General features: G+C 40.5%; 1 protein-coding gene across 5 annotated transcripts in view; it reads right to left on the bottom strand.

Annotated features, from left to right (window-relative positions):
* The window catches only part of CTNNA3 (catenin alpha 3), a 421206-nt gene that overhangs the window by 130661 nt on the left and 264873 nt on the right, over positions 1–25672 (bottom strand). The window contains exons 10-11 of one of the 5 annotated variants that reach the window (XM_064716470.1): positions 10211–10303; positions 7626–7735 (exon numbers count right to left, since the gene is read on the bottom strand). In XM_064716470.1, coding sequence (XP_064572540.1) covers positions 7626–7735; positions 10211–10303 — 203 coding nt within the window. Of the gene's footprint in view, positions 1–7625; positions 7736–10210; positions 10304–16465; positions 16570–16675; positions 16729–25672 lie in introns of those variants that run through there. The other 4 variants (XM_064716471.1, XM_064716472.1, XM_064716469.1 and 1 more) reach the window with 4 other exon arrangements.

Here is a 25672-nt window from a genome sequence, read left to right as displayed (position 1 = left end):
TAACCTTCTGTTTATTGGATTTTATACCCAAGTAAATCTTTAGTCCAATTTATAATGTAATGCATAGAAAACAGAAAGGTCCTTATGGGATGTGCCAAACTTGAGAGAGATGAAATAAAACTGTAATGAAACTGGAACAATTGCACTGTAACTACACTACAGCTACAGTTCTTGAATATTTGTTAAGATGAACACACACATGGATTACATTTATAAACTGGCAGGGGGGAAGGACAGCAGTACAGCTCAACATGTATGACACAACTATTGCTTCATGTACATTTTAAAGTACATTATACAAAATCCCAACCAAACCAGCACAGGAAAATACAAACAACCTGCTACATTAGTATTAATTAGTTCCTCCTTCCCTCTTGGGATTTCTAACAAAACCATCATCATTACAAACAAAACTCTTCTTTAGTAATTATTTAAATGCCAATGCCCTTCATTTCCTATAACATCTATAAGCTATGGTATGGTCTGAGCTGAAGCCAACAGCAAGCCTTCAACCTCACACAAAAACAAGTTACTGAACAGACAGAAAGCAGAAAGCTTTAGGAGAGTTACACAGAGACAGGGATATGGAAGTTGGAAATCTATAATGTGCCTCTGGAAAGAACAGGTAGAAGCAGGCTGGTGACAAAGTGGGATGCACAGGCATCCTTAAGTGTATTCCATGTCACTCACACAGTCACACAAACTCCAGTTCTTCACCTGTTTCTGCCACAGTCCAAATCTAAACAGCAGCAAACACTATCATGTCCTTTGTGGTCCTGGAGGTTTTTCCTGTCCTCCCAAGGCCTCACTCCATGCTCCTGGCCCCCACTGTGGCTTCAAGGACCTTGCTAAGGCTTTCCTTGCTGCAGGCCACAAACACCCCAATCTTCCTGAGCTGCTGCTCTCCTGCTGTGGCAGACCTCTCATTAGGGGTAGAAATGAGCCAAGACACAGATTCTCATTTAACAATGTGAAAAGGGTCCTGGTTTATTCTTCTCTACAGCCTAGCCATCTGACTCTGACTACAGCACACTCCTGCTGTTGGCTTTTCTGGCAGACTCAGACTGCTGGCTATTTCCTGTTGGAATGTGACTGCAAGCATTTCCTTGCTGTCTCTGACCACAGGCTTTTACCTAGCTCCACTATGACTGCAGGCTCCACAGCAGGCTCTGAGTCTATCAGATCCAGCCTGACCTCCCAGCAGAGCTTTTGCAGCAGCTCTCTTCCTTGTTTCCTTCTTCTTTGTGTTGCTCTGGATCATTCCTTCTTCCTCAGGGCTCCTCTACCTCCTCAAGGTGTAATTCCTCCAGGCCCTCCTTGACCAGCCAAACCACCCCTTTTATCACATGTATCTTTTTTTAGTCACAGCTTCAACCCAACAAGAGCAAGGCTGTTCTTCTTCTTTGGTAATTAGTACAGCTGTGACTTATCAGAGGTGAGGTCACTTGTAATCCCTTTTTGTACACCTGCACTCTCTCCCAGTTCAACACAACACAACTGTGAACAGACAAATAAGCCAACAGCCCATGCAGAGCACATCCTTCCTCCAGCAGGATTAGTGCCAGAACAACACTCAGGTGATGTTTGTCTTCACTTAGAGCAGGACCAGCAATGGGAAGGGCCTGCTTGCATTAAGTAAGAACATTGAGTGCTGGTGGTTTAACCACAGCCAGCAATTAAGAGCCACACTTGAAGCCATGCATGCAAGCAAAGGAAAACAAGGAATTCCCATCTTCAGGCACACATTCAGCCAACCCCAGGCAAACAGGGCTCCATTGCTGGTTTTACATCCCATGTCCTGTGTGCTTGTTCTGATGTTCTGCTTACAGCCCTGTGGTCAGAACTCTCTACTGTCCATCCTCTTCCTGTCAGAGGTCAATTACAGCAAACTCTCCTGCACAGGACAACCACCACCATCCTGTTGGCCACGTCTCATTGCAGCTCCTGGCTGTCAGAGCTACATGGGATAACAGTTCCATACTCAAGGAAGTTACAGAAAGGGACAGCAAAAATCCAGAGTAAGGTTATGGCATCCTAGCCAAACATATCATCCACATCTCTTCCTGCTAGGATGTCAATACCAGCACGTGTGGGAAATAAAGTGTGAAAACCAACACCACCAAAGACTTTTATAGAGCTCTTAGCAAATGCAAAATTATCTACAAGTACACATCAAGTTGCCTATGTAGCCTACAAAATCCTAAGAATAATCTTGAAAATACTACAACCCCATGACACACACAATGGCATGACCTTATCTGAAAACTGAAATTTAATTCCCATCAATTCATCACCTAAAGATATATGGGGGGGGGGAAATAGTTTGGTAAACAACACCTGAAATTACTGTTTGCAATAGTAGCAAAAGCTTTATGACATAAAAAAAGCTTTTCTAACTCAGAGTAGCAAATTAAGACTCTGCCTCCTTGTTAACAGGAATGCACAATCATCTAACAGATACAGGAAGGAAACCAACTGCTGCTGTATTTTACTATTACTTTCAAAGCTGCTGTGACTTTTCCCAATTACTTTTAATTAGGAATTTAGTAAAGCAGGCAGTAAAATTGCTAGATATTTTTGCAAATATGAATGTAAAATGGAACACAGAAAATCCCCTTGCAGACCACATTACCTCTCTTTGCCCCATTTAATGACATTATAGCATTGTAGTTTGCACTCAAAAATCATGAAAACACAAGAAGGGTAGTCATCCATTGCCTTGAATTTGATTACATTCCTGTAAAACCATTTAAAAGCTTTGTTTAAAATCGTGGAAGCTGAGAGACATGAACCAACCAATATTTTTAAGATTTGCCCTTTCACCCCTCTGCAGGTCAGCATTTACATTTGGGCGGATAGTCACTCTATTTTTTGGAGACAGACATCAGAATAGGCTGAACACTTACAGACTGATTCTTAAGTGCATCCTACAGCACTTTCCATCCAGAACTTACTTCACCTGACCTGACAAGTGTAGCAGACAGCAGATCCCCAAACACGTTGGGCTGTTTTTGTAGGCCAGATTTCAGGTGTCTGATTTGCATGGAACCATAATTTCAGTTACTTTTGCTTTGTTTTGCAGTACTGAAACTCAAATAAGGAGAATAAACATTCCTATTCCTGCCTTTCTGTATACAGTGTCTGTAAGTGACCCAGGGAATGTTTTGGATAGGATATTTGAAGGTATGGGGGTGGATTGCACAATGGATGGAATGGCAGTGGCTGCAAGGGAGTGCTGGGGTCAGCCTGGCCCAGGCAGGACCACATCCACAAGTCCTTTAACATCCTCCCTCAGAGCTGTGCCACAGTTTCCCCAAAGCACTGAAGTCTGACCCTGCACAAAGGGAAGGGAATAGCGTGCAGGGAATCCAAATGAATTGCAGTGCCTGTGCTGTCAAGCTGATGCAGAAGGCAGCAGCCATCTCCAGAAGGCTTGTTCAGCAGCTGCAGCCCCTGGGACAGAGGCACACAAGGACTTGGAGCACACAGCCCATCCTGGCACCAGTGCAGCTCCACCAGACTCATGTGCAGCTCACCCACTGCCCCAAGAGCCTGCCAGCTCAGTGCTCCCATCTGTTCCTCATCTGCATCCCCTGGTGACTGCAGGGTGACACAAGAATCCCCCTCACACTGCCAGTGCTCCAGCTGGAAAACATCTCCAGGTAGATGTGATGCTGGTAACAGAGATGCACATTGCCCCCAAAAAAGCCATGTCAGACGGATTCATGGATTAGTGATTTTAGCTCCTTATTTCAACAAGAGCAATGAACTCCCTTGTCAGCCTGTGCTATTTACACCTCTCTATTACTGCATGCTACAGCCACTTACATTTTTGGCTCTTTATTGCTGCCCATACCTCTCTCCAAAAACCATGTAAGACTCCATCTCTTAACAGTGGTATTGTTCTGCTGTCTTGTACTGCTCTAAGCTTCCCTACCCTGCTCCCCAGACTCAGTAGGTTCTACACCACAAGAAGTCTCTAATAATGATACTTTATTGCCATTCTTTCCCTTCCTAGCATTTTGCTGTAGAACTGTCACCAACAAAATGTAGCATCTCTAACTTATAAATCCACAAAAAAAGGATGAAGTTGAGGAGATTAAAAAAAATACCTTTCTAGGAAAAACACTTTCAAGTTTTAAAGGCAAAGGGAAAAACAAATTGTTTATAAAACATTCATAGCACTATGGTGCAATATAGCAAATGCCCTCCAGCAACTTTAACATCTCAATCAGTCTCATGTCTTATGTACACTGACTGCAGGTGAGGCAAGAAGAGGATAAAACAGGACAGCTTCTGTATTGCTGCAGAAGCTGAGGCTACTCAGGGTTTGTATTTTTGTTTAATATTACAAGGTGAGAATTTGTTGAGGACTCTAGTCTAACTCAACAGATGTTGGAAGATGAAAGCTAAGACTGAAAACAACCCCAAGGCATTTTGTAGTTAATTATTCTCTCTCCAAGTACTACCATAAGTGAGCCAGGCAGTCACAGCCAGCATGAGACTTTCAGGGGAACCCAAGAGTAACACTAGGGGAGAGGTTCCCCCCTTTCAAACTGTTTATTAGAGAAGTTCAAGCCAAAACAAGCATCTATGTGTACAGAAGCATAAAGTACTGTGCCTACATGAAAACCTACATGAAAACCTACATGAAAAGCATCATTTCACCAGACTTACCTTCCTTCCAGAAATAGCACTACTAAGGCACAATACATTTAATTTAATTCTCCACTGAAAGGCTGGAGGTGATACCTAAGAAGTCCAATACTGTTGGATATTAACATCTGTTCTCTGCCTTTTAAGCAGATGGTAGAGAACTCACTGATTTACCATGTTCTCCCCCATTACTTCTGCCCTGTATCTGAAGGAAATTGTATTAATACAGATAAAAAGAGATACCAGAAAGATGGTTCAAGCAAGATGAAACTGTGGTTATTAAAGCCATGTTGGTGAAGAGTCTTTATGAAGCTAAGAAAAAATCTTCTTCAATGCTCCCCACTATTTAATGTACCAGAGCAAATAAAAAATGGATGATTGATTTTTCTCTCATGAAAGAGTAAATATACAGGAAATGCAAACTACTAGTTTCAAAAATCCACAGCATCATAAAATACATACTTGAACTCCAATACCTGAAAAATGCAACACATCAAAAGTCCTGCCCACTGATCAGCTAGCAAGTCGCACTTTTGTGAGCAAGAATTTTCATGTTTGCTATTACCTATTTCCTAGAAAATTACACAGAAGGAAATAATATCCATTTGTCTGTACCAACAAAAAAAAAGGCAAAACAATGTAAGTGTAAATCCATGGAAAGAATTCTTCAGCTCTTCTCAAAGGAAGAGCTGAATTCCTCCATCCATTTTCATAACAGAAAAAAACCACAATATTTAATTTCGAGAAAAAAAATTATAGGACATTCCCATGAAAGCTTGATCAAAACTTACAAAGCATAACAAAGCCACAAGCATTTTCTAAGAAAGCAAGCAAAGAGCACACAAGCCCTGCTTGGGAAGTAGAGCTTCTCAAGCTGGATCTGTGAAAGCTTCCACGACACTTTGCACCAAACTGGAGGCCATGGCTGCACTTGGCAGAGCAGAGAATGCAAGTGGCTGCTGCACTGGAATGGATGCTTTGCCTGCATCCCTTCTGCACACACACACTCTCTCCAAAAAAACCCTCAATCCCCCAACTCTTGGTTCTGTGGTATTTCTGAATTCACTGATAAATGCAGATGGTTTCACATGACTCTGAAAGACACATGACAGGCTTAATATTCTCTGCTAGCAAGACAGGAAAGAAAGCATCACTACAACAGGGCTGAAATTGAAATTCAAAGAAAGGAAGGCTGCAGGGGCTGGTTTCTTGCAAGGCTTGGTGGTTTTTGCCCTTCTCACTGCAGGTACACGTGTCAATAGGGAAACAGCTCTATAATACCAAAATACAGCAGTCAGTTCCAGATGTCACATTGGCATTGAAGAAACAGATGAATTATGCTGGACAAGCCAAATACAAAATGCTCAAGACAGCTGTCAGATCAGTATTTCAATGGTCTGTAAACATGTGTATAAATATATTCCCACTGATCAGCTCAGCATCTTCCTTACTCCAGTACCTCTCTCCCTGTTACCTGAACTGCCACAGTGACTTATTTACCAAACCACCATAGCAATAAAATCACCTTCTATATTTACCGGTGCAGAATCCTTTGAACCCCTCAGGGAAACCCCCCAGGGCCTCACCCTGGAAGGACACACCAAGGAGTCCCCACCTAGGCTGAAAGAGAAGCTCACCCAAGCATTTTCCACAGGAGATGCTCATTGGGGATTGGGTAGCAGCAATGTCCTGGGGTGACGTTATGATTCTTGTATCCCCATTCATCTGTTCTGTGCCTTTAAGACCGGCACTGAAGAGTGGAAGTTTTGTTTGGGTTTCTCTTATCAGGGACACAGAGACGAGCGGTACATAGAGCTGTTTTTCTTCTTGCTTTTGCTTGCTCTCTTTTTCTGCTCTTGCTTCTGCTCTGCTTTCGCCTCTGCTTATTAGCTAGTTCTAGCTAAACAGTCCACATTGCTTCCTGGACTGTTTCTCCTCTCCTGTTCCTGTGACCATCTCGAACCTGCTCCGGACTGGGACCCGGGAACACCGAAGGTTCGGCTGCAGCAGCTGCCCCAGCGCCGGAGGGACTGAGAACAGAGCAACCACCCCCAAAAGAGACTTTCTGATTTTGCCATCTTTCTCAGAGCGGTGTCATCGGGTATTGTTCATTTTGTGTGCTGGGGGGTGCTGTGTCTGTCAAATAAACAGGTTCTTTCCACCTCTCTCCAAGGAATTTTTTCCCCGAACCGGTTGGGGGGAGGGGCCGTGTGGGTTTTGCTTTCTGGAGGGGCCCTCCTTTGCAGATTCTTTAACAAATTTGCCCTAAACCAGGACAAAGCTTTGGCGCCCAACGTGGGGCTCGACAAGCACCCACCACCTAAACACCACGCTGCTACACACTGCTTTATCACAGAGCAGGCAGTATTAAAAGCTCCTAGCAGCATATTGAGTTCTAAGCAGCAAGAAAAGATGGCATTCAAAATCACAGCTGAATCCTTCACAACTGTGCCAAGTGTTACACACTTTTCATTAGTTACATAGAATTGCTTCTCACCTCACTTTATAACCAGATGGTTTCTATCTATCTCTCAATAATTCAGAGAAAAACAGAGCTCACCAAAATACTAAGATCCAAGGTTCTGCTTATACCAGTGCTTACACCTCTTCTTTAAAATATCTGGTAAAATTTTCCATAGGATCAAATGACTTTCAAGAATTTTTTATCACCATCTGAAGATTAAGCTAAACCATGAACATTTGTGTGTTTTTCTTGCATTTTCCTTCCTTTCATGATGTTCCAGTAATTACCCTGTACCCCTCTGGTAACTAGCAGCAAGCTCCAATGAGAGTTCCCTTTCAAAGGAAGTGAGCCTAAAATTCACTGTTTCAGATACAGCTCTTCTAAAATATCCCAAACTCCCTGCTCCTTACAACTCCCCAGGGATCTTCATGCTAATAAAAAGGCTCCAGGCAGAGCCCTCTGACACACAGAAGATCATCTTAGCTGTTGCCTTAAGACCACCCACCTCTGATCTCCACTTGGACACAACTGTTCCAGTTGTAGGCTCAAGGACATTCTTCTCAAAAGCAGCAGCTCAGGATTTGAAAGCTGATCAGACCATAAAAATGTAAAAACCTATGAAGAATTTGGATAGAGAAACCAGATTCTCATCTGCTATTCTCTGGTTTCCCACAGGATAGTTCTCCCTCTCTGTGTTAACAGGTTTACCATTACTACCAAGTATTCTTAGAGCAACCCCAGTCTTCCCCAAACACACCACTGAAGGGAAGCACAGGAGTAACAAACCCAAAATGGGTATTAGCAAAACAGCTCTACAGATTTATAGCCTTGCTTTTAAAAACAAAAGCTTGTTAGCTTCTGTTGGTTCTTTCCCTTCCCATTCTTTCCCATGCTCTCAGGTGAAGTCAAGGTTCTGCTGACACACCAGGACAGTAACATGGATTCCCAACACAAGTGACACTGGAGATCTTACTTACCTGACAACACCCAATTCTCCCAGCCAAAAGTGAGTTATAGGAACAGAAATAATTCTTCACCAAATCATATGCAACCAGCTGTTCATTTTTTATTATTATTACTGATTTAACACTAAATTAATTTCTCATAAAACATTCATAACATTCCAGGATCATTATGTGTTTTGCATTGGCTCCAATATAAATGCCCAGCTTATTTCATTTGTTGAACAGTCAAAATATTTGCTAATAATTTCACTTGACAAAACAAAAAAAGGTTTGTGGATGTGACAGCCTGGTCAGAGAGCAAGAAAACCAGATAAGTTTTCCCAGAATTGGCCTATGAGACTTTAGGGAGTTGAAGATGAACAATGATCACTTGTTATTATAAACAACCTGCAAGCACTCTGTGTTTTCCTGCTTTTCTCAAAGGTTGTTTATAGGAAAGGGGTTTTCTGCAAACTCCCAAGTGTTTTCTGTAATTGCCAGGAGGTTTTTTGGTTGGTACTTTTTGGGGCATTTGGGGTCAGGAGGCTCTTTTATTTCTGCTATATCAGATTTCAATCCACACCATGCTTTCCTTTAATAAATATTTTGTAAAGCACACAAAATACCTTTCCTTTCACTCTGAAGATTTAAGAGCATTGGGGAGCTCTGCATGTGAATTTCCCCACTCTGAACTCTAACTGATATGCCTCACAGGGAAATGAAGACATAATTATTTTCCCTATGGAAAGTTTTTAAATGATATGGCATAATCTGGTGTACTGAAAAAAATGCAGGAGCCTTAATCTGCTATTTCTTACCTAGGTAAAAAGCAAATTGCTTTCACAGGTCATGGTCCTTATCTAAGAAAGCAGCAAATCCTGCACAATGAACATGCCATTAGCTGTAATATCATTTCTGTATTTTCCACGTTCTCTTTTTAGTCAGATCTATAATCATCAACTAATTCACCCCAGTTTACCTTGAGGTTAAACAAAGGAAAAGAAATAAACCCAAGAAACTTTCATTTTAGCACATGAAATTAAAAGCCCAGAAACTTAAATGAAGAAAAATCAATATTTTAGTCAAAATTAGATTTGAAGAGTTTCTGGTATCAGATATGGAGGTTTCAATTTCAATTAAAAAGCTGTATTGGGATACATAATAATCCATTATAAAAGTGCACCTGACCCCTGGAGAAACAAAGAAGCTGGAAGAAGCCTTCTTACAAATCCAGGAACACATTAAATCACATACCAGTGAGATCTGAAACACAGAACTCTTCAAGTTTTAAAAACAGACATTGAAACTGAATTATTCAAGAGAAAACACTGGTTTGTGACATTTTCAGAACATCATACTTCCTTGACAGAAATTTTTCATTTCTCCAAGACCTGCATTTATTCAACAGGCATAAAATGTACTTCTCAAGCTTGCTGTTGAACATATTAATATTTGCTCTTCAACTTTTATTTCAACTACATTACCACAAAAGGGTAAGAATACTTATGCCACTGTGTAAACTACAGTGTTCTTCAAAGAACTAATGATCTTGAAATGAACACAGACCAGATTCACAGGAATCAGTGAAATCTTTGCTCTAAAAGATCTATGCTGAAATTTTTATATCTCTGTAACTCTGAACATGACAAAGTGAACACATTTTTTGGTACTTAATATCTTAGAAAAAGTGTATCTGTAGCTGTGTTTTTTCCCATTCACTTCCTTAAGATGAAAGTTCAAGTCTTTAAATTGGTGATAATCAGAAGAATTCATACTTTACTGTTGCACAAAAACCAAAACAAGTGGTGAGTCTTTCAAGTTGAAGGCCAAAATAGGTACTATTTCAGAGTAAATTATGCCAAATTTTTCATGTTACTCATGAAATTGCTCATTCAATCAGGTGTTTCAGCAACAGAGCAGCATATTTTTGCAACTGCAGTTTTTAAGAACCCCCAGCCAGTACAGACTATTAACCATTTCTATGTTAACCACAGATTGCCTGAGTGTTTGCATTGATCATTTGGTCTCCATTCGCTGCGCTGAGCTGTGTAAGTGGAATGTGACAAAAGGAACACAAGGAAACATCTGCCCTGTGTGACAGCACCCTAGTGTTTGTGACAGTGGGAATGAAGGGAACAGCTCCTACCTGTGGGCACAGAGTCTCAATGTGGTTTGCTGCCATTTGGACAATTTTCGTTCCATCTTCATTTGTTGACAATGAACAAGCAAGATTAGCAACCTGAAATAAAATAAACAGACTTCAATTAGCAATCAGCCTTGTGAGCAAGTACTCCTGCTCACACTTCAAACCTGCCAAAAAACATCTCTGCTAGAAAGCCTTCAGTTGGGGGGAGAAATATTTTGTCAAAGAATGTTTTTGAACAGGGAAACACTGCAGGAGGGAAAAAGAGCTGAGGAAGGAGGTGACAGTGATGAGAAATCTTAGCACCTCACCCCAATTTAGGCTCAGCAGGTAACAGCTGCAGAGTGGTGTTTGGAAAATAGGAGGAAATTTCAAAGGAAGAGCCTAAGGTTTCAGCAGATTGCCTGTGATCTTGACCATTAATTTTTCAGAGCCCTTCAAACCATAACCAGCTTTTACACAGTCCTTTAAACTTACTTTTAAGACCTTAAAGCTCAAATAAAATTTATCTTGTTGTAATTAAATACAAAATAATTTCTGCCCTGAGCTATCAACAATTTTTTTTTTTAGTGGTATGGTTTTCAACTGAAATGATCATATCATACAGCATATACAGTGCAACCAACAGTGACAAGGTATATGGAAACTTGAAATGTGTGAAAGAACAAATCCATCTTCTATTATAACATACACCATGGAGATACAGCTTTCTTTAAAGTGAAAATCTCATCCACAATGCTCCACAAGTTTAAATGGATGAAGAAGAAAGTATGTTATAATGTTAATGCAGATCAAACAGTGCCAGAGAGCCAGAGCTCTGCAGTGCTGAAATATCAACATAGCCACAGTCATTTTGGAGTCACCCAAAACTCATACAACAACTTCTACAGTTCAGCTGCCATGAAATAAAAGCAAATCTTCCTTTATCAACATTTTGGGACACCATCGCTACTAGTTCAAGAATAATCTACCACACCAAAGGCTTTTATTATTCTTACTTAATTAATAGAAGTATTTAAAATACATTAGTCAGTGCATAGACAAATAAATTACTTTTCCTAATGAAAATTCAGAAGAGATTAAGAATCACTTTCTGAAGGGGATGGGATTTGGAATGCACGGCCTCCCATGTACACCTGCGCCTACACAAAAATACTTGGTACAACTTCCCCTGGTATTCCAAGGGCAATACCAATGGTTCCCTACCCATGTGATATATTATCTTTCCACATTAAAAAAGTGGTTAAGACTGAAGAAATCTGGTTTTCATCAATGCACTAACACTGTATTCTCTTTTATTTGGAGTAAACTGCCATAGGTTGGTTATTTATGCAGTACCTGAAAAAATGGGTTTGATTCTATGCTTTCCTTCCTGACTCTTCAACTTAAACTACCCACAGATGACTTTGTATCATTACAATACAGCCCTAAAAGATGCTATTCCCTCCCCTCCAAAAAAAGAAATAAAATTAGTTGTTTTTCTTTGGAGTGCACGTCAGAAGTTTTCACTACTGCTCCCAACAATTAATTCATACTGGCTTCAGTATTTTAATTCCTTTGCCTCAGTCTCTGAGGTGCTTGTGTAGCCCTAACTTCAATCTGTGTTCACTCACACTTTGTTCCTACACCACTAAGTAAAATAAAGCACTCTAAAGGACTCAGTGCAAACATTATTGATTTAAAGAACTCTTCTATGTCTAAAGCAGCAACATTTCAAGGGTAAAATAAAAAGGCAATGCCAGCCATTCCACCAGGACAAAAACTCTCAGCAGCTTTATTTCTTTTTTCCCTTTACCATAAGGTAACCAGGTTTTTCAAATTCATTTGGCAGTTTCAAGAAAAACTTGACTTTCATTTCTTGGAATCCAAAACAAACGTGTGCAATATGGAGCTCCTGTTTATCAGTGAGGAACTGCTCTGAGCAGTTTTGTCCCTGTCATGATGAGCAAGGCAGACACAGACAGTTCACAGCAACTTTTTATCCTGATTCCTAGTTACACTGGCTCCAGCATTTCAGTACAAATACAGTCCTTGATGTAAATTGTGTCACAGTCACAGAATAACAAATTAGGGTGAAAGGTTCCCAGAGATCATGTACTCCAAGCCCTGTTCAAAATGTGAGAATGAACTTGAAACCATCTGGTGCAACACAACAGCACTGGGGACAAGTTCTGTGTTACCAATCATGTGGGAGATTAGAAGGGTAAAAGTGTGGCTCTTCTCTGGCAAAGCATGCTCAGGCTGGGAAGGAGCTCTTACTGCACAAGTATTCTTTTTATTTGAAGTCAACAGCAGTAAAAGTTTTTTTTTAATATAAAGAGGAACAACTTTCTGATCCTTCAGCCCTCAGCATTCCTTGCTCATGGCCCATTCCAGAACAGTATTCTCAAAGCACAAGCAGCAAACCCAGGGCAGGGCATAAGCACTTGGAATTCACACTAGGCCATTTTACAGCAGCAAACAGAGGTCTGTAATAATTACATAAGGTGTCTTAAAAATATCTATTATGTGAAACAAAGTAGCATTGGCTACTTTGGAATAAACACGTGTGTATTTTGGATGAGTATTTGGAATTCATACTACAGTGCATTGCCAGCAGCAAATTTAGACCTTTGCCTTTCATTTTGAGCAATGTTGATAAGGCTTCTGTTTCCATGAGAAAATGGGTAGAATTTTCTTCTCCTGGCACTGAAGCAGCACTTGTCCACATGTACCTTATGCATAAGTAGAAGGGCTTTCAGTCAGTCTCAGCAGTAGGTGGTGAGGCTCACAGCTATTCCACCCAAAGACAATTCAGACTCCTGAGGTCACTAACATGGTCTCAGCCATCAGCACATTCACTGTTGGTACCTCCCTCAGCAGCTCCTGAAGAGATTTCCTAACACCAATCCAAACCACAATAATTCAAATAAACCACATGGAAGCAGGAAAACACCTGTGTGTAATTTTTCCAAGCAGGAGCAAGGGATGTGTGAACCTCAAGTCTCTTTTGAGGCTGTAATGTTGCTAATAAGGAGGGCAAGCTGCTCAGCAATAGTAAATGTCTAGAGTCTATAAGAAAAAATCAAGCCCTAGCTCGGATAAGACCTTACTGTCATCTATCACACACAGCTCAGAAGGTTTTTGCAACCTGAGAAATCTTCATTACACCACAGTCTCTCCCCTAAGCAGTATAAACTACACAAATACATCACATTTCTTTTGTATTCTCTGGAAGAAACCAGCTTCCCCTAGGGGACTGCAAACCCAAGTACACTGCAACTTCAAAAACAAAACTGCAAAATGAAAATCCAAGATTGCTCTCAGTCAGAAAATAATTGTCCTTCTGAAGAGCAAAGTTTGTCAGGACAAATAAAAAGCTTTCTTGTAGGCTGGTCTGATTGAAATCACAACTCTACCAAAGAAAAAAAAATTATCATTTTCTCCAGACATTTTAAAGACTCTAAGAAAGCAGTTATAGAGCTTTTCCTTGAAAACATAACAAACAGAGAACAAACCATCCTTGATGAGGTTTAGCAACATCAATTAATACACTAATTAAGGTGCAGTGGGAAAATAAGACTTTGAACTGAGCATGTATGTGCAGCATTGGCAGTAGATAAAATATTTCCTTAGCTGGATGGATTTTTAGATTCTGAAGGCACCAAAGAGTGCATTTTTTGAGGCCCATTATCTCTACACAGAAGAAATGCCAATGAACATTTCTTTTATTCCTGTAGTTATTAAACAACTTCTTAACTGGTGCTTTTTCTATTGGGTGAGTGTTTACCTTTTGGTGTTGGGGAGGGGGTTCCTCTCTTTACAATATCATGACCCAACAACTTTTAAGGCTAGAAACTGCTGAACAGTAAGATTTGGGTATTGCAGATTGACTCTGTTAAAAAAGAATTCAACAAATCATGTTGCTCTCCTTGATTTATACATTACATGGGGCTGGTGCATCGAGGAGAGAGCACAACTCTGGAAAATGCTTGTCCAGATTTCTTCAGTTCCTACTCTTTACCAAACTGAAAGGCAAAGATGCACATAAAGGCCATGAGAGAGACATTACACATGAACAAGTTCATCTGTTGTCCAAACTTCCTTGGGCTGGAAGACTTTTTCCCTTGCCTATGCTCACACAAGTGCATTCACACTGTGGATCCCCAATGTTCTCTCCCCAGGCAGAGGATGATGGCTTTAAGTGAAGATGAAGGCTCAAGCTTCATCCACCCTCAGATTTGCACTGGGTATTTATGCAAAACAGAAAACACATTTAGGCAAAACACTCTGGAGAGCCACCAAATACCTCTAGTGGGTTTCCAGGTGTGAATTAAGGTGAATTACCAGAATTACCAGGTGTGGTAATTCTTAACAGCCAACTACCTGGAGCTGTCTATTGCTGAAAGAAACAGAGACAGCCTAACATCCTTCCTGTGGACAAAATATCCCTTAAGAGCCTCAGGGCAAGTGGAAGCTCAGTGCAAAGTAAGATTTTCTCTTCCCTGTGAGGGCTCTTAAGTTCATTCTGCTGGAAAGGGACAGAAATCCTTGGGAGAGATGGGACAGAAATCCTTGGGAGAGATGTTCCAGCCATGATCTAAGGATGCAAAACAGGGTTCAGGAATGAGTCCTGGTTCAGACTTAACTCCAGGTTGAGAACAAAATGGAAAGTCAAATGCAAAAGTGAGATTTTAAGCAGTAGAGGAGTAAATGATCACTGCACTGCCTCACCACCTGTTCCATTTGCAGTTGAGAACAGCTTTGCTGATATATTGTCCACACTGCACAGCAAGAATTAGATGTACCCCCAAGGATTTTTTTCAGTCAAATTCACTCCATTAACTCCCAAAAATAAGTATTTGCTCAGGAACAGATTGTCTGCTAACTAGCTAAATTCTTCTTCTATAAATTGTACAAAATGAAGCAGCATGTTCTCTAGATGTGATCCCTTCTGCTCCACCAGTAGAAGCTCAGATTCTTTTCACTATTTTACCCGAAGTCCCAAAGCACTTTTACTGTAAATCACTAAGGATAACTAAGTAATTAATTCCATAAAAGTTTGTTTCCTCTTCTTGGTGAAGATTTCCTGGTTTTAATTAAACACCTCTTGTCAAGAAACTGTTTCACTGAGGAAGGAGCTCCCAAAGCTCTGCCTAGCCTGAGGTGACCCAGGTCCTTCAGGGTAAGCCCCAAGTCTGTTCTTGGATTTTTTTTTAGCCTAGTGTGAAGAACCCTCTGATCCAACCCATTCCCTCCCACTGACAACCCTACGGAAATTCTTAGTACCATACTGGGAAGTGTTACCAAAATAAAAACCAGCATGCTTCAGATTTCACAAAAAATGAACTTGTGTGTCACAAAGCTTCAAACACAGTTTTTAGGAAGTTTTGAGTACTGATTCTATCATTTTTACCTCCTTTTTTAACACAGAGTAAATATCAGGAAAACTTACTGGTTTTCCACAAAAGCAAGCAAGAGTATTTCTCATACACACTAAGGAACACTAACCAGACACAGTGTCCCTTCCACATGTGTAACATTCTCCCTGGCACTGGCAAGGAGTTCAAAAGGCACAAATGGACACAAAACCAGCCCAGTGATCAACCCATTGAGGTAGAGGTTAATCCTGAATAATCACAATTCAGATGATATTTCATTTGTAGGAGAGCAACTGGACACTGAGCTCAGGAATAACATTTCAATTCCAGCATTACAGCAGTCAATACAGCTTTCAATATAAATTACATACAGCGTAAACTGATTACAACTGCTAAACCATAAAGGATAAAATGTACTTATGTATTTTCTGCTTCTAATTTTGTGTTACACAGAAGTATCTTCTACGGGTTTGTTATGTGCTCCCAGTTTCCACCACTAGCTTTATTCATGAGGCTTTAAGAAGTCTTTTGAGGAAAATGACTGTTCATACCAAAAAGAGCCATAAAAAAACTACAAAGGTCAACATTAAATAATGATTCTATACTTTTTCAAGGAAAAGGCTACACTGATGTATGTATGTCTTGCAGTCATTGCTGCATTTTATATGCATTTATGATTACTATGTGCATTTTTATGGGCTTAATAAAACTTACACAGACTACAGTATTTGTTTATAGTGAAAAAACACATTCCTGTGGACTTAAAACTTACCTCCAGTGGGCAATAAAGTAGTATCAAAATGTTGCTTGTTCTCCAATCCATTTTCTACCATAAAACTTAATTTCTTTCCAGATCAAGTCAAATAGTTATACCTCAGGTCGAAAGTTACACTCTTACCTTTTATTAGCTTTTACTTTTGTGGAGAAAAACTTACAAACCCTGCTCAAACAGGCATTTAACATGGATGGTGCTGCTTTCCCTGCCTCCTTTAGCTTTCCAGCTTCTCTTTTTTCAGAAAGACTCTTGAGTCTGCTAACTTAACTACAGTAGGCAACTGTAAGCTTCCTCACTCTCCTTTCAGTTCTTTTGCACTGTTCTTCATCTTACCTGTCTCCATCTCCTCCCACTTTCTGCAGAGCTGAATTGGGCAGTACTGCACTGCTGCCTGACCCACTGCTGCTTTGACAAAATTAGCTGAACATGCTACACCTGAGGCTTATCACTGCCCCTGCAGGTGTGACCAGCCACTGCTCAGGATGGCTCAAACTCCTCAGAGTATTATGTAACTTCAGCTGTTTCCTACCAAGCATGCCCAATATTCTGCTGGTGTGATTAATAAAGCATATATAAATACCCATGGACTGGATTGTTGAGTTTTGTTGTAGGGTTGGGTTTTTTCCTAGTGACATAACTGCAACTGGTTTATTTCTAGTTCCATGTGCTCAGACAAATCTTATCTCATACAAGTTCATCTAGAGTAGTGCCTTTATGAATTGGGCTTCAACCAAGATGCAAATAGATAATACACACACTGTGAGACAAACACAGCACACATGCAAGTGAGAATTCTGCCCAGGAAAATTCCAGAATCCATTTCCTTTTCAATAAAGGTGTCAGGCCTGATGCAGAGCCCCACTAAGCTCTCTCCCACTGCTTTAGGTCACAGTTACATTTGAAGAATTCAGGTAAGGATTCCCTCTCTAGACTCTGAGCTCTAGGTACATCCAAGAACAAATACTGTATTTGTATTATGCTCTGGCAAGCTAGCCACAGACTCCAGTAAATCAGATACTGCCTATGGCTGTTGGCTGTGACCTGTGTCTCACTACCAATAGAATACTCAAAATTTCAGGTCTTTTTTGTCTGTAAAGCACAGGCAAGATTCAGACATACACATGGATATATCCTTATATGTTTTCTTATTACTTGTTAGTCAAATATTCCAGAAAAAAAGGAAACAAATGAAAAAAGTAAAGGTCATCCAGCCTTCAATATTCTGCCAGTGGCAATATCTGTAACCCAGCACTCTGAAAGCCTTCCCAGAGCAAGTACAAGTCCATCTCCTAGTTTAAAAGAAGAAATTTACTTAAGAAAGCAAGTCAGAGCCTAAGGCAGCTTATCTAGTAAAGAACCACCAGGCCCTCCCACTTCACACAAGAACACATCACGTGTGTTTAAAGAATTATTTTAAAGCAGCAGCTTTTCAGAACGAAAACCAATCCCACTCCCAAAGCTTCTCAGAGGTGAATTCTCTCTTGCAGTACTCTTGGAATCTCCCTCCAAACTTTGGAAAAGAGCTTTAGTGAATTGTTGTCCTGCTTCCACTCAGCAGGACTTGGAAAAGGGATAAGCAGAGGATTAGTGTAACAATCCATCCCAGACAGCTTCAAACTCAAGGATAATGAATAAAAGCTAAGGCCCAGCAGTGCCCCGAACAGCCCAGAGTGGGCAGTCTGTCTGTCTGTCTGTCTGTCCCTCTGCACTGCTGAGCTGCACCCTCCACCTCAACAGGGCCAATTCTGTCCCCAAGAACTGGCACTGAAAATCCTGTAAGAGAGAAAAACCTCCAAATACATTGTCTGCTGCTGTTGCCTCACAGGTGTGAAATACAAAGCCGTGTTTCATGTCAGGTACACACAGGCAATGTGTGTATTTGTGATTGTGGTATGTGTGGAGACCAACCATGGGATAGTTATAAAGACAAATTCTAATAATAACTGAGGAAAGTAAAGCATGGAAGAAGGCCTTTGAACCTATCCTTTTTTTTTTTGCAATTAACCTTTATAAGTCTTGAGTTGATTTAGGAGCATTTGAATTAAAGTGTTGAGGATGTTGCTTTGTGACAGGAACTTTCTGCTTGTAAGCCTTAAAGAGTTTTGCCATAATAACCTTTTGAAGTATAATTTTAGAATATTGCTTGTAATAAGGATCTTTTGAAACTATAGCTTTAGAATTTATAAAAAGGAAACATGCAGATTGAGAAAGGAAGATGAACATCAACTCAAGGTTTGACCAAGGGAAGCTGGACATCACTGTTATAAGATTTATAGTCCTTGTAATTAAAAGGTGGACACACATCTGGAGAGCTGGACTTCACCAGGTGGGATTTGTCTTTTTTCTTTCAGAAACCAGACCACCACCATCTGGGGATACTCCTTTTGGGATGTACATCCAGAGGAAAACTAAATCACAATAGTGTACAGAATTGTGACGTAAAAATTGGGAATAGAAACTGCTGATGAGTAAAAATTGGGAATAGAAACTGCTGAGAAAGCTGATGAGTACCCCTATAAATACCTGTAAGCCCCAACTATGGGTGTGCAGTTGGAGGGAAAACTTCCCCCACTGTACCCAGCCCTGTATTGCTCACACTTTACCATATTAATTAATAAATTGATTGCTGCTTGAACATTGGCCTAGTCAAGCTTCTCATTTATAACACAGATTGCTGTTTCAGAACTTATGCTGCACGAAGTTAGTCTTTAAAGCAGCAAGGCCAGCAAAGCTCCCGGGTTTCAGAACAGAAAGAACAACTCGAAGTAGGTGATAAGGCAGAAAACTCAGGGCTGTGCCTCTGTGTGTGTGTGTGTGTGTGTGTGTGTGTGTGTGTGTGTGTGTGGTGCATTCTGATGCATTCCATTACTTCATTAGTGCATTACAGTATGTTCCTGTGCATTCACTGTAGCCTACGTTTCAAATCTCTTGTAAAAATGTAATTAGTCCTCTCATCCATTTTCACCCTTCCTTAATCCCTTAAATGAATCAGTAATTCTCTCAGGTTTATTAGTTTTTTATTCTCCTCTTTGTAAATGGTGCCATGAAAGCCATGTATAGACAGCCAATTCCAATTGCCAGTGGAGCTGGACACAAGCTCACAGCTCCTGTAGTTTATATGGAACAAACGTTGTACTTATATAAAATGTTTCTGTGGCAGTGGAAGTCTCTGCTTCTGTTAATAAAGGTTCATAAAACATTTTACAAGAAACCCTTGACTAATTTTTGCTGTGTGATCTCTGATCTAGGAAATGTGAAGCTGATCACAAAGAAAACATTTGAAGCTGTTTGTAAGCTACAGCCCATTCTCATTTAGAAAACTGTCCAGACTGCAAACCGCAGATTGCAGCATCAGTGTGGGCTCACCCAAAGTGTGTGCACAGAATTCAAACTGCAGGAATGTGATCATACCAAGTTCACTGAAAAACTCCTAGGAGATCCTATCTTGTTTACAGAACACTGGCTCTGAAAAGAGGCAAAAGAATTGGCTGTTATTGACTGCGAAGGATGCCCTGGTGAGAAACGATGCTCAGGCACAGCAGACACCTGTCCAACAGCAGCACAAAGACTTGCAGCAGTCTCATTTCAAAGGAAACACACCTCTGTGCAAGGAAGTGGAGAATTTAAATCTACAAATGACTGCTGGTTAATTAAGCTAAATCTCAGAATATATTGATGTGAACTTCCCATCACAGAAGTTCCTGGGATATGGCTACTGCTGTCCTCTGTCCCCTCGGTGCCTCAGCTGTGACAGTGACTGAGGACAGCTCCAATGGGAAAGCACGACTGCACTCCTTAGGACTGTCCTTAGGAGGTTCCTTACACCTAGCAGGACCAGCCTGTGCTTTTCAGAAGCTTCTAGAAAATTGTCATGAACTCAGTAATTTGAATACTAGGCTAACAGCTATGAAAAAGGAATTTATTACTATGATGTTTAAATGTAAGCCATGATTCCTTGGCAGTAACTACACTGACATTATTGCACATTGCTCAAGTTGGATGTTCAAATTATTTTAAAAAAGTTCAGCAGCAGAAGAAGAAAACCAAAGGGAAATACCTAGCAGGATATTCCTTTCGTCTCAGCCAAGCTGTCATAAACAAAAACATATCCAACTTCCCTGATAAACAATGATCATTTGCCTTCCTTGTAATCAGGAATTCTAGTCCATGGCTTCCCACAGTGTTTTCTGATAATTATCTTACTTTTTCCTCCCCCAGCCACTCTTTGTTTTTTTTTTTAATTTCATTTATGCTGTTACTCCTGTATTATAAAAGAATTTGCCCTACTTTTTGATTTCTTGTCTCAAATACAAGATATGACATAGCTCCTCTAGGTATTGTGTACAAACTGCATTTCAGAACAAAGATATTTATCAGTCATTTGAATATATCTAGAAATTCATGTTATAAAGTACAGTCTTGTAAAAAGCATCACCCAGGCAGTGGCAGAAAAATACTGGTTCAAAAGCCATTTGCCAGTGGTAAAATAACCAGAAAGACTCCTAGAGCAGTGGTTAAATTGAGCAAGCCAGGTTGTGGCCCAATCATCAGGAAAATACTCACAAATCACAGAATGCTTTGGGTTGAAAGGGATCACACCCCCTGCCATGGGCAGGGACACCTCACATCAGCAAGGCTGCTCCAAGCCCTGCCCAGCCTGGTCTTGAGCACTTCAGGGATGGGGAAACTTCTCTGGGCAACCTGGGCCATCACCACCCCCACAGGGAAGAATTTCTTCCTCCTACTTAAATTAGACCTGCCCTCTTTCAGTTTAAACCATGCAGAGTAAACCTCCTCCTTTAACAACTGTCACAGCATTCATATTCCAAGGGGTTAAATAAAAACAAACCAGCAAACCCCAACAAATGACAGAGAGACTTGTTTGGTATTTGAGAAGCACAAGCTTGAGTAAAATGATGTTAATATTTAGATGATGAGTGCTTTTTTTGGCACCTTTGGAATTATTCTGTTACAGCTGACTGGCTCATTACAGATCAATGTATCAAAATGATGAGACTTCTGGGGATATAATGGAATCACAATTATCACAATTTCTAATACTCTGAGGAACTGCTAGGTTTGGTTTCTGCAGTAATAAGAGGCAAGGAGTCAGTGCCAGTGCACGTGTGCAGCTCTCTGTACAGCCCCACCACAGATGTTACCCAGGGGGTGCTGCTGGGGACTCCACTCCCCCTGAGCTCCTGCAGCTCCCAGCACACTGCACCAGGGGCCTGGCATTGCCAGCTGCTGAAATGTGCCCCTAAACACAGAAACTCTGAGAAATCTTTGGGTTGTTTATCTTTGTTCCCTTGCTTCACACGCTTATGCAATAAAGGCTGTGATTAAGAGGATTAATGAAAATGTCACCATTTATCACCTGAAGTTCAATCAGTAATAGGAAAGTTGAATCTTATTTGATTAATTATACAGAGGTACAAAAATACTTGCATTATTAATTCAGGACTTGCTGCAAAATGCTAGAACTCTGAGGCTCTAAACAGCAAGGTTCAAAGTCTTAAAGCTTACATACACTTGGAAGCACATGCCTGACTTTAACCAAACTTTATTGAATTACTTTTCTTAATTCACTGTCTTGACCACATTAGCTCTCCATTAAGCATCCATCTACCAGCTCCAAAACATCCAGAAACAAGTTACCCACCTTTAAAGGCTCCTTCAATCTGCCCACCACCTCTCAGTTACTATTGCCAGACTGCTCCTACTAGAACATAATGCATTGTTTTGCATTTAAAGGATTTGTGCATCATTCCTGGGCTGCCTTTAATTTTAGAAGTACTTCCACACAACGCTCTCCCTCAAATGCATTACCATCTTTAGGTAAAGCACCTTTGCCTGTTGCAGGCTCTCTGCAAGCACCCACCCAGCTGGAGCAAGGCCTGGCTGCCCCAGGGCCCTCACAGCCTCCTGCCAGGCAGCTCAGATTGCTGAGGGACTCTGCAGCTCACTGAAATGGGAGAGCTGGGGTTTACACATGACTCTTGGGCTCATCAGCACTGCATCTGTGTTCCACACATCAAATCTGGATTTTTATACAGCTGCAGGAAAAGAAAGTATCTCTAAGTAAAATGAGATAGTGCCCTTTTAATTTATTTTGTGGTTAGATTACTATTGCTAATCACAGGCTTGCTACGATTAGCAGTGTCAGCAGTCAGGTTACTCAAACGGGCCCCCTGAGCTCTTTGGATTTAAGTGAACAATGAGGAAGGGAGAACAAAGGAACCCCCCTGCCTACATGTCCCCAGTGAGCTGCTACCTGAGCCCTGCCTGAGGCAGCACAGGGGCTCTCCTGAAAGGGAAAATCCCACAGCAACAAGGGCAGCCCAAACGGGAATTCCCAGTCACACAAACTCAGGATGCACAGAAATCAGCACACTAAAATTAGGTGGGTTTTGTCTCAAAAACAGAGCATTAGCTTACTAACTGAGAGTAAAAAAAAAAAAAAGAAAGAATGTATGATAAGAGAGGAGGGTTAATTAGAATGGTAATGTAACAAAAATCCACTTCCCATTTTTAAATATTGATCACGCTTAAAAGAGCTTATCTTATTTTAAAAATGACATCCTAATCTGCTGACAGATACATTTTATTCCCAAGTGCTGACCACTGTTCTGCATCCACACCTCCATATGCCAAGTGCTGCACAGCTGGATGCTCTCTGAAGCAGAAAGCCACACTGGAGCTCTGTACCTGCAGATGCCCCTGTGCCAAGGGACCTGGATCCTCAGGACAGCTGCTGTGCATGACTGACACACAAACTGTACCACAAAAATATATACAGGGATATATTCTACAGCTTACAGTCTTCAACTGCTATTCTGACATAAATGATCACACCACTCAAAGGACATTATGGGTTAAAGAAGAACAGTAAGAGCAAAAGCAACAGCAAAAAAATGACAAGCCCTTGACTTGGATCTTACATCTGGGGATGAAAACCCTTAGCACTGAACAGCCTGAAACTAAAAACTTCCACTTAATAGGATTCATGCTTCTTGTCTTCTGATTATACTCCAAAGGAGAATGATAAAAGAGTCTTCTCTCTTCTGATATTCTGAAAGTTAATAAAGATGTTCCAGTAATCTGTCAGTTTGACCTCTGCACGTGCAGTTTTGAAGTGCTGCCATTGTCAGAAGTAGTTTTGTTTTCCAATAGCTCAGTAAAATCAATATTAAAAAAAGAGGCAATGAAGGATTAAAATGTTATTTTTATTTTGTGTTTGCCAGTCTGGGATTAAAACTGATAGAAATAGGAATAGTGCTGAGAATACTCAATTCCCAATTGTCTTTGAAGGTGGTAGAAAGAAATCACAATCTCCCAATTGACAGGACTTTGTACATGCAGTACTTTGATATATAAGGCAAAATTAAAGGATTGTTAAATCCATTTGAGATTAAGCTGCTATCTGACAGGAAACTATGCAAGTGTATATTGGATATCAAATCAGGGGGATTGTTGGTTTTCAGAGTTCAAGCAGTTTTATTTCCATGGACCTTAGCTCCAAGTAGAAGCTGAGTAAGGTAAAAGAATGCAGTCCTTAAGTACTGGATGTTCAGAGGTAAAAGTAACAGCTGTCACAGGCTGTTACTTAGGAAAGCACAAAAGGGAAATTATTTGTTTAGGATGTTTTTGTTGCATCTTCCACACCTATGGAAAGTTGCTCTCAACCCAATTTTCTGGGTCACTATATTTAAATTTGACATACTGTGGTAAAAAAGAGCTATCATTTTTTAGATGAACGCCAATAAAACAGACTGAAGTGTGAGAGTCTTCCCACGGTACTTAAAGAGAAATATTTGCTGTTTGCATAGAAAATAATCAACAAACCTGTTAGTTTTTGCAGATTCCATGCTAACACTGACTTTGGCAGAGCTGATTTCTACAAGAAGCAGACACAGCTTTAGTTCAAGAGCCAGTGGCTGTGTTTTGCCCTTTAGGAGAAATGAAGCCTTTTCTTGAGCATGCTTATTAATTTATTGTCAATATTACCTTTGGTTACCAGGAACTTACTATTATTTCCACTGTCCTCATTCTGCAAACATTTTGGAAATGAACTGCAAATGCTGAAAACGTTTCATTGTACCATATGTAAGTTCTTCCATATTGTTTGCCAAAAGGGCATTGCAATTCTAATAGCATTAAACAAAAAGTAATTTTTAATCTATGTATATATAAAACCTCCATTTCCTTATAGAAATAGAAACAATATGCATTTTTATAACTCAAGGGTTTTTCTCCTTTACAGCTTTTAACTTATTTTTTAAAATGCTCTCTTAAGGAGAATTCACCTTCAATAGATGTGCATTTTCTGCACTGTAAATCTTTGCACTAACTAGCAAACTTGTTTTTTGAGCATGCCTCTGCTGCTCTGTATCAACACATCACAGCCCTGATGCACTTAAATATGTGTGCTGCTTGTTACTGTCCCTTGTTTGCAGTCCCAGCAGCCAGCCCTGTCATATTGCAGTGCAGGCAAAACTGAAAAACACACTGGCAAGAATGAGGCCACAGGCCAAAGTGTCACATTTATGTATCAGCAGATCTAAGCCAGTGTTATTAGATCAAGGGACAGAGACAAAGGTGCATTCATGTGCTGAGAGAAGGGACGAAGAACATAAAGTTCACTTCATCATCGCCTCCACTTCTATTAAATCTCTCTGCCTCTGCCTGGTGTGGCTGACCTTTAAACACCACAGTGGGAGATGTGCATCTGTGCCAAAGGAAAAGATAATCAGAGCATTCTCCCTGCTCCCATCAAATTCCTTTTTTAATCTCGAGTTCAGCCAGCCTATCACTCCTCCTCTCAGAAGGCATTACATCTCCATGATGGATCAGCTCAGGAGAACAGCCTGGCAGCTTCCCCAAACAAGAAACTGCCACTTACACAGGGCCAGCTTTTCTCCTCCTGTGGATGTGACATTTCACTCTTCTTGGTACCTAGTTTTTGTTCACTGTTACATACTTGTTATCTCAACAGCAGAATTTGCTTTTGTCTTTGGTAGAATTGAACCAGAGGCCAAAACACTCCAGTCACCAAAAACAGCTCTGTCTTAAAGGGGACTAGAAAGAACACCTGGCTCCCTTAAAGCTTTTCATTATTATTTTTCCTAATTCAAAATGGTGTTTATATTCAGAGATAATTTTGAAATGTCCCAGAAGACTCTTTGAAAATGTTTCCATAAAATCAAATATTTCAACTCGACTTGTAATTTAATTGTAATATTTAAAACTAAAAGGTATTTCAAAGCAAAACCTAAATGTGTCAAATCAGAAAGTACTGAATCTTGGTATTTCTAAATATTTTTTCAAAAT

Source organism: Zonotrichia leucophrys, chromosome 6 (genome assembly GCF_028769735.1).
Source record: "Zonotrichia leucophrys gambelii isolate GWCS_2022_RI chromosome 6, RI_Zleu_2.0, whole genome shotgun sequence".
NCBI classification, from domain to species: domain Eukaryota; kingdom Metazoa; phylum Chordata; class Aves; order Passeriformes; family Passerellidae; genus Zonotrichia; species Zonotrichia leucophrys.
This window is presented reverse-complemented; position numbering and strand designations above follow the sequence as displayed.